Below are 16,989 nucleotides of genomic sequence, written 5' to 3' on the forward strand. Positions count from 1 at the left end.
CTAACATAATATTAAAAAAAAACTAACGATGTACTATATGTTGGCTACCTGAGCATAATAATAAAAAACTGACCCCAACTAACTTTAAAGAATTGAAATCAACATAGTGTGTTCGATGACCATAGTGGAATCAAACTGGAAAGTGATTATAGAAAGACAACACAAAAAACGTTAAACATAGAATTAAACAATACTTTTATAAATAATCCATGGGTTAGAGAGGAAGCCTTAAAGGAAAGAAACACACTTAGAACTGAATGAAAACAAAAACACAACAAATCAAAATATGTGAGATGCAGCTAAGACAGTGCTGGAAGGGAAATTCTTTTTTTAAGGTTTTATTTATTTATTTATTTGACAGCAAGAGACAGGTCACAAGTAGGCAGAGACGCAGGCAGAGAGAGAGGGGGAAGCTGGTTCCCTGCTGAGCAGAGAGCCCAGTGTGGGGATTGATCCCAGGACCCTTAGATCATGACCTGAGCCGAAGGCAGAGGCTTAATCCACTGAGCCACCCAGGTGCCCTGGAAGAGAAATTTTTGCACAAATGCTTATGTTGGAAATGAGGAAGTATCTCAAATCAATGGTAAGTTCCTAACTCAAGAAATTAGAAAAAGAAGAACAAAATAAAACTAAAGCAGGCAGAGGGAAGAAACAATAAAGAGCAGAAACTGACAAAATTGAAAATAAAATATCAGAGATAATCAATTAGATAAAACTGGTTTTTAGGGGGAGGATGCACCAATAGATCTGATTAAACCTCTAACAAGACTGAAAAAGAGAGAATGAGAGAGAAAATGAAAGAGAGAGGACAGAGCATTAATATCAGAAACAACATAGTGGACATCACTATAGATCTTGCAGTCATTAAAAAGGTAATAAAGGCATACAATAAATAACTTTGCACTGACAAGTTCACAACTTAGGAAAAATAGACCACTTCCTTAGAACTACCAATTGCCAAAATTCAACTAACATAACAGATTGCATGGAGCACTGGGTGTGGTGCAAAAATAATGAATACTGTTATGCTGAAAATAAAAAATAAATTAAAAAAAATTAAAAAAAACAAAATAAACATTAATAGCCCTAAAACCATCTTTTTCAAATTAAATTCTTAATAAAGAAGTCCTGGGAAAAAAATCTCCAGGCCCAAATGACTCCATGATAATTTTATCAAATATTAAAAAATGAATTATACCAATTTCTTCCAGGAACAAAAGAGGAGGGACAAGTTCTCAACACATTTGAGGAGGATAATATTAACCTGATACCAACCAGACAAAAACAGTGTTAAGAATTGCATCACTATATTGTACACTTGAAACGAATATAATATTGGGGTCAACTGCACTCAAGTTTTTAAAAAATTTAAGTAACTGTGATGAAAAAGAAGCAAAACAATAGAAACAGACTCTTAAATACAGAGAACAATCTGGTGGTTGCCAGAGGGGAATGGTGTAGGGCAGGAAGGAAATAAGGGAAAAGGATTAAAAGGTACAAACTTCCAGTTATAAAATAAATAATACAGGTGATACAATGTGCAGCACAGGGCATGTGGTTAACAGTAATTAACAACCTCATATGGTGAGATAGTAGCTAGATTTATTGTGGTCATTTTGTGATGGTGACTTTGTGATGTTTATAAATGTGAAATCACTATAGTGTACACCTAAAGCTAATATGGTAATATATATCACCTACACATCAATTAAAAAATGTGGAAAAACAGAACTAAGAAAAAAGAAAAACTACAGACCAATATCTTTCATGTACTTAGAAGATACAAAACCCACAATGGAGTATTAGCAAACCAAATCCAGCAAGGTATTAAAGAGTTATACATGGAGAAAATATGGAAGTAGAAAATATTCCAGACACACAAGGTTGATTAACATTGTTAATCAACAATGATTGATTAAAGAAGAAAAATCATGTATCAATTAATGCAGCAAAAGCATTTGACAAAACTCAGCACCCATCCATGATAAAAACTCTTAGAAAATTAAAAAAGAGGGGAACATCATTAACCTGATAAAAAGTATCTACAGATAAAGAATATCTACAGTTAGTATCATTCACACTGGTGCAAGACTGAATATGTTTTCTCCTGAGACTGGGAAAAAGGCCAGAATGCCCACTCTTACCACTCTTATTCAACATAGTCCTAAGAAGTTCTAACTTCTGCAACAGGCAAGAAAAAGAAATAAAGCCATAGAGATTGGAAAGGAAGATAAAACTGTCCCTGTTTGTAGATGATATATAGTCTATGCAGAAAATGGCAAGAAATCCACAAGTACATATCACACACTCACAAACACACACACGTGCGCACGTGCACACACACACACACACACAACATTCCTAGAACTATTGAGTTCAGTAAAGTTGCCAGTTATAGGATCCACGCACAAAATCAATTGCATTTTGACAAACTAACGAACATAATGAACTAATGAACAAATGGAAACCTATATTAAAAAGCAAATACCATTTACCATCACTCCAAATACAATGTATACAATGTATACTTAATTAAACATGTACAGGATCTCTAAGCTGGAAATTACAAAATAAGACATCAAAGAAGACCTAAATGTATTGTCATATTCATGAGTTCTGTTCACAGACTGGATGAATCAACATCATAAAGACGTGAGTTGTCCCCAGATCAATCTATAGATTCAGTGCAATTCCTGTCAAAATCCTAGAAAGGTTTCCTCTACATAAATAACCACATTCTAAAATTTAAACAAAATTTCAGACCCCAAAAAATAGCTAAAATATTTTTTCAAAAGAAAAATAAATTTGGAGGAACCGTGGTGCTTGATAATAAGGTATTAGCAACATTAATCAAGATAGAGAGAGATACAAAGATCAATAGATGGGGCGCCTGGGTGGCTCAGTGGGTTAAAGCCTCTGCTTTCGGCTCAGGTCATGATCCCAGGGTCCTGGGATCGAGCCCCGCATCGGGCTCTCTGCTCAGCAGGGAGCTTGCTTCTTCCTCTCTCTCTGCCTGCCTCTCTGCCTACTTGTGATCTCTGTCTGTCAAATAAATAAATAAAATCTTTAAAAAATAAAAGATCAATAGAATAGAAGATTTAGATTTAACCCACACAGATATAACTAGCTGATTTTGGCAAACATACAAAATTAAATGTATAAGTATAGCCTTCTTAACAAATGGTGGTGTTAGAGTAACAGCTATAGGGAAAAAAAAATCTTCAAGTAAAAGCTGCATTTTATTAAAAAAAAACAAACTATAACAACCCAACCTAACTATATGACTAAAGGAGCTGGAAAGAGGAGAAAAAAGTCCAAAGCCAGTTAAAGAAAGGAAATAAAGATTAAATCAAAAATAAAGGAAATACAAACCAAAAATAGAACAGATTAATAAAGCCAGGAGCTGGTTCTTTGAAAAGATCAACAAAAATTGATAACGCTTTAGCTAAACCCATAAAAAAAAAGGAAGAGACGTCAAATAAATAAAAGCAGAAACCAAAAGAGGAGAAATAATAACCAACACCACAAAAATACACAAACAAAAAAAAAACTGTAAGAGAATATTATGAAAAATTACAGCCAAAAAATTGGACAACCTAGAAGAAAAGGATACGTAATCTTCCAAAACTGAACCAGGAATAAATAGAAAATTTGAACAGGTCAATTATTAACAATGAAATTGAAGCAGTAATCAAAAACTCCCAACAAATTATGTGAATTCTACCAAATATTTAAAGAGAAGTTATATTTACTATTTTCAAACCATTCCAAGAAACAGAAGAGGAAAGAACATTCCAATTTCATTCTACAAGGGCAGCATTACTCTGATACCAAAACAGGACAGGAGGAGCAAGATGGCGAAGGGGTAGATGAGCTAAATTTCATCTGGTCCCAGGAATTCACCTAGATAGTCATCAAACCATTCCGAACACCTAAAAATTGAATAGGAGATAGATGAGAAGAAGAGCAGCAATTCTAGGAACAGAAAAGCGACCACTTTCTGGAAGACAGGACGTGCAGAGAAGTGAATTCAAGGCGATACATGGGAAGATAGACCACAGAGGGGAGGGGCTGGCTCCCGACAAGCCGTAGAGCAGTGGAGCATAAAATCAGAACTTCTAGAAGTCTGCTCCATGGAGGAACGTCAATCCAGAGGCAAAGCAAGGGGTGGAGCCCCTGCTGGGACAGTGTGGTCTCAGGACCCTCAGGGTCACAGAAAAACCAGGGGTGCCTGAGTGCAGCAGAGCTCCCAGGTATCAGAGCAGGGAAGCTGGCTGCAGAGACAGAGCCGAGGAGTGGGCTTTCAGCTCAGGGTTACCTTAAACTGTGATCCAAGGCACAGTTGGGCCACTGTTCTTTGAGCAGGGACCCCACAAGTGGCAGCTCTGGGGAGACCCCCCCCCCAATTCCTCCTCTGGGAGGAACAGTGCAGGAGCACGCTGAAGAAATCTGCTGGGATTTCTTCATGTTTGGAGACTCAAACATGGCCATGCGCCAGAGATGGAAACACTCAGTCACTGGCCGGGGGAGCACAGAGTGCAGCCGGAGACCAGGGAGATGGGAGGGATCGGCTGCTTTTCTCTGAGGGCATACTGAGGAGTGTGACCCTGAGGTCTGGATCCCACTGGCCAGAGACTGGGAGGCTGCCATCTTCATTCCCGTCCTCCAAAGCTGTATGGGAAGCATTCGGGAACAAAAGCTACCAAGAGCAAACCTGAACAGATTGGCCCCTGGCAAGGGCAGTTCAATTGCACCTCGGGCAAAGCCATTTAAGAATCACTGCAAGAAGCCCCTCCCCCAGATCAGCAAGAACATCCAGCCAAGACAAACATTACCAATCAATGAGAACTGCAAAATACCTGTGCTAAGAGAATACAGCACACAGGATTCATGGCTTTTTTCCCATTATTCTGAAGTCATTCCAAGTTAAATTTTTTTTTATTTTTTGTTATATATTTTTTAATGTTTCCTCTTTCCTATTTTAACCTATTTTATTGACACCTTTCTAAAAATCTTTTTAAATTTTTCATATTCTGTCCCTTCATTGTATTTAACCTTTTTTTTTTTCTTTAAAGTTTTGGGATACAGTTTCTTCTAGAAGACCAAAATATACCCTAAATCTAGTATATGGCTTTGTTCTAGTCTCTAGCCTGATCACATTCTCTCCTTTTTTTTTCTTTTTTTAACCAACTTCTTATCAATTCCTTTTTAAAAATCTTTTAAAATTTTCATCTTTATAGTCATTTTATCTCTTCATCATGTTTACCCTTATTTACATATAAAAATATTCATATAGCTATAGATACATATGTTTTTCTTTCCTTAAAATTTTGGGAGGCAGTTTCTTCTAACAGACCAATACACACCCAAAATCAAGTGTGTGGCTTTGTTCTAGTCACTAGCCTAATCATATTTTTTTTCTTTTCTTCTCCCCCTGGTTTTAGGTCTCTTCTGATTTGTTTAGTGTATATTTTTCTAGGGTCATTGTTACCCTTTTAGCACTTTGTTCTCTCATTCATCTATTCTTCTCTGGACAAAATGACAAGATGGAAAAACTCACCTCAAAAAAAACAAGAGGCAGTACCAACTACTAGGGACCTAATCAATATGGACATTAGTAAGATATGAGAGCTAGAGTTCAGAATGATGATTATAAAACTGCTAACTGGGCATGAAAAAAGCACAGAACATACTAGAGAATGACGTTCTGGAGAAATAAAATCCTTTCTGGAGAAATTAAAGAAATAAAATTTAAGCAAGTTAAAATAAAAAAAAAGCTATTAATGAGCAATCAAAAATGGAAGCTCTTACTGCTAGGATAAATGAGGCAGAAGAGAGAATTAGTGATATAGAAGGCAAATGATGGAGAATAAAGAAACTGAGAAAAAGAGAGATAAACAACTGCTGGATAATGAGCGGAGAATTTGAGAGATAAGTGATGACACAAGATGAAACAATATTACAATAATTGGGATCACAGAAAAAGAAGAAAGAGAGAGGGGGCAGAATGTACATTGGAGCAAATCATAGCAGAGAACTTTCCTGATATGGGGGAAGGAAACAAGTATCAAATTCCAGGAGGCACAGAGAACTCCCCCTGAAATCAATAAAAATAGGCCAACACCCCATCATTTAATGGTTAAACTCAGAAACAAAGAGAAAATCCTGAAAGCAGCTCAGGACAAGAGGTCTGTAACATACAATAGTAGAAATATTAGATTGGCAGCAGACTATCCACAGAGACCTGGCAGGCCAGAAAGGACTGGCATGATATATTCAGAGCATTAAACCAGAAAAATATGCAGCCAAGAATACTACATTCAGCTAGGCTGTCAATGAAAATAGAAGGAGAGATAAAAAGCTTCCAGGGCAAACAAAAACTAAGAGAATATGCAAACACCAAACCAGCCCTATAGAAAATATTGAAAAAGGTCCTCTCTTAGCAAGAGAGAGCCTAAAAGTAACATAGACTGGAAAGGAACAGAGACAATAGGTAGTAACAGTCTCCTTACAGGCAATACATGGCACTAAATTCTTAACTTTCAATAATTAGCCTGAATGTAAATGGGTTAAATGCCCCAATCAAAATACACAAGGTATCAGAATGGATTAAAAAAAACAAGACCTATCGATGTGCTGTCTACAAGAAACTAATTTTAGACTCAAAGACACCTCCAGATTGAAAGTGAGGGTGTGGAAAACAATTTACCATGTTAATGGACATCAAAAGAAAGCTGGGGTAGCAATCCTTCTATCAAACAAATTAGATTTTAAGCAGAAGACTATCATAAGAGATGAGAAGGACACTATATCATACTTGAAGGGTCTGTCCCACAAGAAGATCTAACAATTTTATTTAGTTTATTATTTTAACTATTTTTATTAGCATATAATGTATCATTTGCCCCAGGGGTACAGATCTGTGAATCATCAGGCTTACACATTTCATAACACTCACCATAGCACATACCCTCCCCAATGTCCATAACCCAACCACCCTATCCCTACTCCCCCCCACACCCCGCAGGAACCCTCGGTTTGTTTTGTGAGATTAAGAGTCTCTTATGGTTTGTCTCCCGATCACATCTTGTTCCATTTTTCCCTTCCCTACTCTCCAAACCCCCCACTCTGCCCCTCAAATTCCTTTTATCAGGGAGATCATAAGTTAATTGTCTTTCTCTGATTGACTTATTTCGCTCAGCATATTACCCTCTATCTCCATCCATGTTGTTGCAAATGGCAAGATTTCATTTCTTTTAATGGCTGCATAGTATTCCATTGTATATATATATACCACATTTTCTTTATCCATTCATCTATTGATAGATATCTAGGTTCTTTCCATAGTTTGGCTATCGTGGACATTACTGCTATAAACAGTTGGGTGCATTTGTCCCTTCAGATCACTACATTTGTATCTTTAGGGTAAATACCCAGTAGTGCTATTGCTGGGTCATAGGGTCGCTCTATTTTCAACTTTTTGAGGAACCTCCATGCTGAAAATCTAACAATTTTAAATATCTATGCCCCTACTATGGTAGCAGCCAAATATATAAACCAATTAAGAACAAAATCAAAGAAACACATAGACAATAATACAAGAATAGTAGGGGATTTAACATTCTCCTCACTGAAGTGAACAGATCATCTAAGCAAAATATCAACAAGGAAATAAAGGCTTTAAATGACACAGTGGACCAGATGGACATCACAGATATATTTAGAACATTCTATCCCAAAGCAACAGAATACACATTCTTCTCAGGTGAAACTGGAACAGTCTCCAGAATAGATCATACCCAAGGAAACAAATCAGGTCTTAACCAGTATCAAAAGATTCAGATCATTCCCTGCACATTTTCAGATGACAATGCCTCGAAACTAGAACTCAATCACAAGAGGAAAGTTGAAAAGAATGCAAACACATGGAGGCTAAAGAGCATCCTAGTAAAGGATAAATACATCAACCAGGAAATTAAAGAGAAATTTTAAAAAGTTCATGGAAACAAATGAAATGAAAACACAACTGTTCAAAATCTTAGGGACATAGTAAAGGCGTTCCTGAGAGGTAAATATATAGCAATACAAACCTGTCTCAAGAAACAAGAAAGGTCTCAAATACACAACCTAACCCTACACATGAAGGAGCTGGAGAAAGAACATCAAAAAAAGTCCTAAACCCAGCAGAAGAAGAGAAATAATAAAGATTGGAGCAGAAATCAATGAAATAGAAACAAAAAGAAGAGTAGAGCAGATAAACAAAACTAGGAGCTGGTTCTTTGGAAGAATGAATAAGATTGATAAACCCCTAGCAGACTTATCAAAAAGAAAAGAAAAAGGACCCAAATTAATAAAATCATGAATGAAAGAGCAGAGATCACAATCAATACCAAAGAAATACAAACAATTATAAGAACATATTTTGACCAACTATACAACAGCAAATTTGACAATCTGGAAGAAATGGATGTATTCCTAGAGACATATGAACTACCAAAACTGAACCAAGAAGACATAGAAAACCTGAACAGACCCATTACCAGTAAGAAGATTGAAGCAGTTATCAAAAATCTCCCAACAAGTAAGAGCCAGGGCCAGATGGCTTCCCAGGGGAATTCTACCAAATATTTAAAGAAGAATTAATACCTATTCTCCTGAAGCTGTTCCAAAAAATTGAAATGGAAGGAAAACTTCCAAACTCATTTTATGAGGCCAGCATTACCTTGCTCCCAAAACCAGACAAAGACTCCCACTGAAAAGGAGAATTACAGACCAATATCCTTGATGAACACAGATGTGAAAATTCCCACCAAAATACTAGCCAATAAGATCCAACAGTACATTAAAAGGATTATTCACCACGATCAAGTGGGATTTATTCCTGGGTTCCAACGTTGGTTCAACATCCACAAATCAATGTGATACATTAATAAAAGAAAGAACAAGAACCATATGATACTCTCAATAGATGCTGGAAAAGCATTTGACAAATTACAGCATTCTTTTTTTTTTAATCATGAAAAAATGTATTTAGATTTAGCCAGCTGAACTCAGTTTAGATGATCCCAATTTTGTTGGCAACATCCAAAGCATCATAGTCAGGGGCCAGTTGAACATATGCCTTCTTCTCTCCATCAGGCCTGATCAAGGTGTTGACCTTGGCCAAATTAATATCACAGAGCTTCTTCACAGTCTGTCTGATCTGGTGCTTCTTGGCCTTGACATCCACAATGAACACAAGTGTGTTGTTGTCTTCTATTTTCTTCACAGCTGACTCAGTAGTCAGGGGGAACTTGATGACGGCATAGTGATCAAGCTTGTTTCTCCTGGGGACACTCTTTTGAGGGTATTTGGGCTGCCTTCAGAGACGCAGAGTCTTGGGTCATCGAAATATAGGTGATGTGCGGATCTTCTCTTTTTTTGTGACTGTGGACACCTTTCAGCACTGCTTTCTTGGCCTTCAAAGCCTTTGCCTTGGCTTCGGCTTTGGTGGGGGGGAGGCTTCTTTCTTAGCTTTCAGCGTCATCTTCGTAAAAGGGAACTACAGCATCCTTTCGTGATGAAAACTCTTCACAGTGTAGGGATAGAGGGTACATACCTCAATATCATCAAAGCCACCTATGAAAACCCCACAACGAATATCATTCTCAATGGGGGAAAACTGAGAGCTATTCCCCTAAAGACAGGAACATGGCAGGGATGTCCACTATCATCACTGTTATTCAACATAGTACTAGAAGTCCTAGCCTCAGCAATCAGACAACAAAAAGAAATAAAGGGCATCCTAATCTCCAAAGAATTCAAACTCTCCCTCTTTACAGATGATATGGTACTTTATGTGGAAAACCCAAAAGAGTCCATTCCAAAGCTGCTAGAACTCATACAGGAATTCAGTAAAGTGTCAGGATATAAAATCAATGCACAGAAATCAGTTGCATTTGTACACACCAACAACAAGACAGAAGAAAGGGAAATTAAGGAGTCGATCCTATTTACAATTGCATCCAAAACCGTAAGATACCTAGGAATAAATCTATCCAAACAGACAAGGAATCTGTACTCAGAAACCTATAGAATACTCATGAAAGAAATTGAGGAAGACACAAAGAAATGGAAAAACATTCCATGCTCATGGATTGGAAGAACAAATACTGTGAAAATGTCTATGCTACCTAGAGCAATCTACAAGTTAATGCAATCCTTATCAAAATACCATCAAATTTTTTCAAGGAAAGGGGAGAAATAATCCTAATTTAAATGGAACCAGAAAAGACCCTGAATATCCAGAGAAATGTTTAAAAAGAAAACCAAAATTGGGATATTAAAATTCCAGACTTCAAGCTCTATTACAAAGCTGTAATCATCAAGACAGTATGCTACTCATACAAAAACAGACACAAAGATCAGTGGAAAAGAACAGAGAGCCCAGAAATGGACTCTTAACTCTATGGTCAACTAATCTTTGACAAAAGTAGGAAAGAATGCCTAATGGAAAAATGGTATTGTGAAAACTGGACAACCACAAGCAGAAGAATGAAACTGGACCATTTCCTTACACCACACATAAAAATAGACTCAAAATGGAGGAAAGACCTCAATGTTAAGAGAGGAATTGAACAAAATCCTTGAGGAGAACACAGGCAGCAACCTCTTCGACCCCAGCTGCAGCAACTTCTTCCCAGACACATTGCCAAAGGCAAGGAAAACAAGGGCAAAAATGAACTATTGAGACTTCATCAAGATCAAAAGCTTTTGCACAGCAAAGGAAACAGTCAACAAAACCAAAAGACAACTGACAGAATGGGAAAAGATATTTGCAAATACATATCAGATAAAGGGCCAGTATCCAAAATCTATAAAGAACTTATCAAACTCAACACCCAAAGAAAAAATAACCCAATCAAGAAATGGGCAGAAGACATGAACACACATTTCTGCAAAGAAGACATCCAAATGGCCAACAGACACATGAAAAAGTACTAAGCATCCCTCAGCATCAGGGAAATACAAATTAAAACCACAGTGAGATACTACCTCACACCAGTTAGAATGGCTAAAATTAACCAGTCAGGAAATGACAGGTGTTGGCAAGGATGCAGAGAAGGGGGAACCCTCCTACACTCTTGATGGGAATGCAAGATGGTATAGCTATTCTGGAAAACAGCATGGAGGTTCCTCAAAGAGTTGAAAATAGAGCTTACCCTATGACTCAGCTATCGCACTACTGGGTATTTACCCTAAAGATACAAATGTAGTGATCCAAATGGGTACCTGTACTCAAATGTTTATAGCAGCAATGTCCACAACAGCCACACTATGGAAAGAGCCTAGATGAATGGATAAAGAATATGTGATATAATGGAATCTATGCAGCCATCAAAAAACCCCTGAAATCTTGCCATTTGGAATGACATGGATGGAACTAAAGGGTATTATGCTAGGAAATAAGTCAATCAGAAAAAGATAATTATGATCTCCCTGATATGAGGAATTTGAGAGACAAGACAGGATCATAGGTGAAGGGAGGGAAAAAATGAAACAAGATGAAACTAGAGAGGGAAACAAACCACGAGATACTCTTAATCTCAGAACAAACAGGGTTGCTGGAGGGGTGGATGGTGGGAAGAATGGGGTGGCTGAGTGATGAACATAGGGAGGGTATATGCTATGGTAAGAAAAAATAAATAAATAAATGAATAAAAATAAAAAGAACCCCAAACCAGATAAAGACACTATGAGAAATGACAACTACAGGTCAGTATCACTGATGAACATAGATGCAAAAATTTTTAAGAAAAGATTTTCAAACAGAATTCAACAAAACATTAAAAAAATCACTCAGCACAATCAAATGGGATTTATTCCCAGGATGTAAAGGTGTTTCAATATTCACAAATCAATGTGATACATCACATTAAAAAGAGAAAGGATAAAAACTGTATGGATCATCTCAATAGATGTAGAAAAAGCATTTGACGAAGGACAAATGATAAAAACTCCATTCATGATAAAAACCTCTCAACATAGTAGGGTTAGAGGAAATATACCTCAACATAATAAAAGCCATATACGAAAAAATCACAGCTAACACCATACTCAATGGTGAAAAATTGATTAACTTTTCCTCTAAGAGCAGGAAAAAGACAAGGATGCTCAATCTCACCATTTTTATTCAACGTACTGCTAGAAGTCTTAGCCAGACCAATTACATAATAAAAAGAAATAAAAGGCATCCAAATTGGTAAAGATGTGAAACATTCACTATTTGCAGATGACATGATACTTTATATAGAAAGCCCAAAAGACTCCACCAATAAACTACTAGAACTGGTAAGAGAATTTAGTAAAGTTGCAGGATACAAAATTAACATAGAGAAATCCATTGCATTTCTATACACTCATAATGAAGTCGCTAAAAGAAAGAAAACAATCCCATCTACAACTACATCAAAAATAATCAAATACCTAGGAATAAACTTATCACCAAAGAGGTAAAAGACCTATACTTTGAAAACTATAAAACACCAATAATAGAAATTGAAGATGACACAAGTGGTAAAATATTCCCTGCTCAAGGATTAGAAGAACAAATAATGTTAAAATGTCCATATTACCCAAAGCAATTTAAAGATTTAATATAACTCCTATCAAAATACCAGCAATGTTTTTCTTAGAGAACAAATAATACTGACATTTGTATGGAACTACAAAAGGCCCTAAATAGCCAAAGCAATCTTGAAAAAGAAAAAGCTGGAGGCATCACAATCCTGGATTGCAAGAGCACAAAGCTACACATATCAAAAAGAATGCTACTGGCACAAAAAAGACAAACAAATCAATAGGACAGAATATAGAGTCCAGAGAAAACCCACACTTTTATAGTCAAATAATCCATGGCACAGGATTATTTTGAGTTGATTATATAGAGTGGGAAAAAGCCTCTTTGACAAATGGTTCCAGGAAAATTGGACAGATACATGCAAGAGAATGAAACTGGTCAACTTTCTCACTATAACAAACATAAACTCAAAAGATGGATTATAGACCTAAATGTTGAGACCTAAAGCTATAAAACACCTGTAAGAAAACAGAGGCAGTAATTTCTTTGACATTGGCCACAGAGACTTTTTTTTTTAGATCTATCTCCTCTGAAAAGGGAAACAAAAGCAAAATTAAACTATTGGGACTATATCAAAATAAAAAGCTCTGCACAATGAAGGAAACAATGAACAAAATGAAAAGGAAATGCAAATCAAAATCAAGACATCACCTCACACCTGTTAGAATGGCTGGAATCAAAAAGACAAATAACAAGTATTGGTGAAGATGTGAAGAAAAGGGAACCCTTGGGCACTGCTGGTAGGAATGTAAATTGGTGTGGCCACTCTAGAAAATAGTATAGAGGTTTCTCAAAAAATTAGAATTATCATATGATTCAGCAATTCTGGATATATAGCCAAATTCTGGATATATAGCCAAAGAAAACAAAAGCACTAACTCAAAAAGATGTATGCACCCCAATGTTCACTGCAGCATTATTTACAATAGTGAAGATATGGAAGCAAACTCAGTGTCCATCAATGGATAAATGGATAAAGATATAATATATATACATATTACAAATACAAACACACGAGTATGATTCAGCTAGAAAAAGAAAGAGATCTTGCCATTTGTCACAACACGGATGGATGGACTGTGAGTACATTATGCTAAATGAAATAAGTCAGACAGAGAAAGGCAAATACTATATAGCTTCACTTATATGTGGAATCCTAAAACAAAACCCACAAAAAAAAAAAACCCAAAACCAAAAAACAAACCAATTTCATAGACGTGAAGAGCAGACTGATTGTTGCCAGAGGTGGGAGATGGGGAAGTGGGCAAAGTGGGAGAAGGGGTCTAAAGATAAAAACCTCCAGTTATAAAATAAATAAAGTCATGGGGATGTAATATTTAGCATGGTGACTATAGTTAATACTTTACTGTATATCTGAAAATTGCTAAGAGCACAGATCTTAAAAGTCTTCATCATAAATGTTTTTGTAACTGTGTGTTGTGACAGATGATAACTAGACTTACTGTGGTGATCGTTTTTCAATATATACAAATATCAAGTCATTATGTTGTACTCCTAAAACCAAAATAATGTTTGGGTCAATTATATATCAATAAAGCAAAAACAAAACCAAAAAATCCCACAGGTTTAGGTTCCTTTTAAAATATTATGTGGATTTAGTTTTATTTTACCTTCTTGCATTGAAGGAAAACCTATAATGAGAATCAAACCATTTTGTTCACTGATACCTGCATGAAGGACTTTCTTTTTCTGAATCTTTTGATTTGAAAGATCCTCTGGTAAGTACAACATATTTAGGGATGACATTGGTGTTGACTTGACATCAGAATGAGGTTTTGCATATTTTTCTGGGGTTGAAACCATAGAACAGATTTCTTTTTGATGCCTGTTTTGATTTAGACAAAAAATAGAAGAAAAAAAAAGAGGAATAAGAGGAGAGATAAAAAGACAAAATTTCCATCAAGAAGGCAGTTAGATCAATAGAATCATGTTGAATGCTACAAACTAAAGGAGGGGGCTTCCTGTCGTCTGGTTAATTCAAGAATAATCTTTTTCCCCACCCAAAGCAGAAGTGTGAACAGGGGCCCCGATGTGGAGTCATTAGATACGGCTCACATCACAGTTCTGTTCCTTTCTGGCTGTGTGGACACGGTAAAGTCCCTCAGTCTTTGAACTTCATCCTCCTCCTCCTCTAAAAACTGCAGGAAATTCAGGTGTGCACTGACTCTATGGGACTGATGTGAGAATTAACATAAGGGAGAGCCAGTTGTAAATCAAAAAGCCTTACGGAAACCCCTTTCTCTAACCAAAGGGTTGAATAGCTAGCTCTTACAAAAGCCAGAGAAGAGAAATCCTTGCCTTGGACCCCTGTGCCAATATCAGATCACAGGAAACCACTCCTGTGAAGATCTGGGGCCAGGAGGTGCCCTAGAAATGCCTGAGAATCCTCCCAGATCTATCTTTTTGAAGCTCTGAACATAGCAACCACAGAAAGGCAAGTTTCCAGAACAATCTCCTGCTCCAACACTGTAAAGCATGGCCTCCTTCCTTCACCCTCGACCTGACTGCCTACTTTGTAGACCACCCCCAGTGTTCCATAATCATGTACGTCTGTATGCCCCACCACATTGTGCATCTTGTGATGGAAGGGACTGGGTCTGTATTCATCTGTGCATCCCAGTTTGCCTGGAACATGGTATGTACTCCACAATGTTGGGGAAAAAAAAAAGGAAGGGACTGGAGGAGATTATGCTGAGTGAAATAAACAAAGCAGAGTCAATTATCATATGGTTTCACCTACTTGTGGAGCATAAGGAATAATATGGAGGACATTGGGAAAAGGAAAGGAAAAGTGAATTGGGGGAAATTGGAGGGGGAGACAAACCATAAGACTGTGGACTCTGAGAAACAAACTGAGGGTTTTGGAGGGGAGGTGGTGTGGGGTTAGGTGAGCCTGGTGGTGGGTACTAAGGAGGGCACGTATTGCATGGGCACGTATTGCATGGAGCACAATGAATCTTGGAACACTGAAAAAAAAAATTAAATTAAAAAAAAAAAAGAAAGGAAGAGTGAGGAGATTGGAGGCTGAAATGTTTTTCACCTGGTAGAAAGCAAGAACAAGGCAATTTGTTTTTGAGTGTAGTTAAATCAGTGAATTAACTTTTCCTAATCTTTTTTTTTTTAAACATTTTTATTTATTTATTTGACAGAGATCACAAGAAGGCAGAGAGGCAGGCAGAAAGAGAGGAGGAAGCAGGCTCTCCACAGAGCAGAGAGCCCGATGTGGGGCTCCATCCCAGAACCCTGGGATCATGACCTGAGCCGAAGGCAGAGGCTTCAACACACTGAGCCACCCAGTCGCCCCCCCTAATGTTCTAAGGATAGAAACATGCTACCTGTAGAACGAGGCATTGAGCTTTATTCTTTCTTTATGTTAATTCAGAGCTCTTATTATATAACAGTCATAACCTCGTTTAATCTCCCCAACAACCCTCCGACTACCATTATTCCTATGTTGTAGATCAGGAAACTGAGGCTCCACAAGGTTAAGTAACTCGCCTAAATTTACCCAACATGTAATGGTAGGAAGCCTGGATTAAAATACTTCTCTGCATGACTCCAGAACCTGCCTTATCCAGCCCCTAAAAAAGAAATATAAAAAAAGAATGCATCCACTACTCAATGAATGGCAGATAGAGTCAACTGACTAAGCCAACTTCCAAACAATGGCTGGTAAGGTACAGAGGGTAATTCACACTGAGGTGCTGCCCATTTATTTGACTGTTAGTTTACTTGTGCAAATTCTCTGCATTTAGAAGTTGTATCTGAGCTTTTCCAATACTTTAAAAATAATGTTGTAATAGCTCATTATGAGATGGCCCAGTATAACATTTATCATTTTTTACTGATTCCATTGCTCGTGCCCTGCTCCCTGCCCATATTAATGCTTAATTTGCTAACAGGAAGACAGTGAATTTTGATGAAGATGAAATCCTGATTGATAAATGTATTTTTTTTTTTAAGATTTTGTTCACTTATTTGACAGACAGAGATCACAAGTAGGCAGAGAGGCAGGCAGAGACAGACGGGAAAGCAGGCTCCCTGCTGAGCAGAGAGCCCGATGCAATGCAGGGCTCGATCCCAGGACCCTGGGATCATGACCTGCACCGAAGGCAGAGGCTTAACCTACTGAGCCACCCAGGTGCCCCTGATAAATGTATTTTTAACTTCTTTCCATTAGCTATCATGCTTTAAAATAAAAAGATATCCTCCTGATAGAGTATTTATATGAAGCTGTGATATTTGAGTATCTGTACAATGTTAAATTCTTTTAATAAGATTTGATACCTTTTCTGAGTGTCACATTGGTTCTGATTTTTGTTTAAAAATTACTAATTAGAGACATATTA

The 16,989-nt window shown here is 37.1% G+C and overlaps 1 protein-coding gene across 1 annotated transcript in view; it reads right to left on the reverse strand.

Annotated features, from left to right (window-relative positions):
* The window catches only part of VWA3B (von Willebrand factor A domain containing 3B), a 208,331-nt gene that overhangs the window by 72,572 nt on the left and 118,770 nt on the right, over positions 1-16,989 (reverse strand). Inside the window, exon 14 of the mRNA XM_059407818.1 lies at positions 14,308-14,465. Coding sequence (XP_059263801.1) covers positions 14,308-14,465 — 158 coding nt within the window. The remainder of the gene's footprint in view (positions 1-14,307; positions 14,466-16,989) is intronic.

Source organism: Mustela nigripes, chromosome 7 (assembly GCF_022355385.1).
Source record: "Mustela nigripes isolate SB6536 chromosome 7, MUSNIG.SB6536, whole genome shotgun sequence".
Lineage (NCBI taxonomy): Eukaryota > Metazoa > Chordata > Mammalia > Carnivora > Mustelidae > Mustela > Mustela nigripes.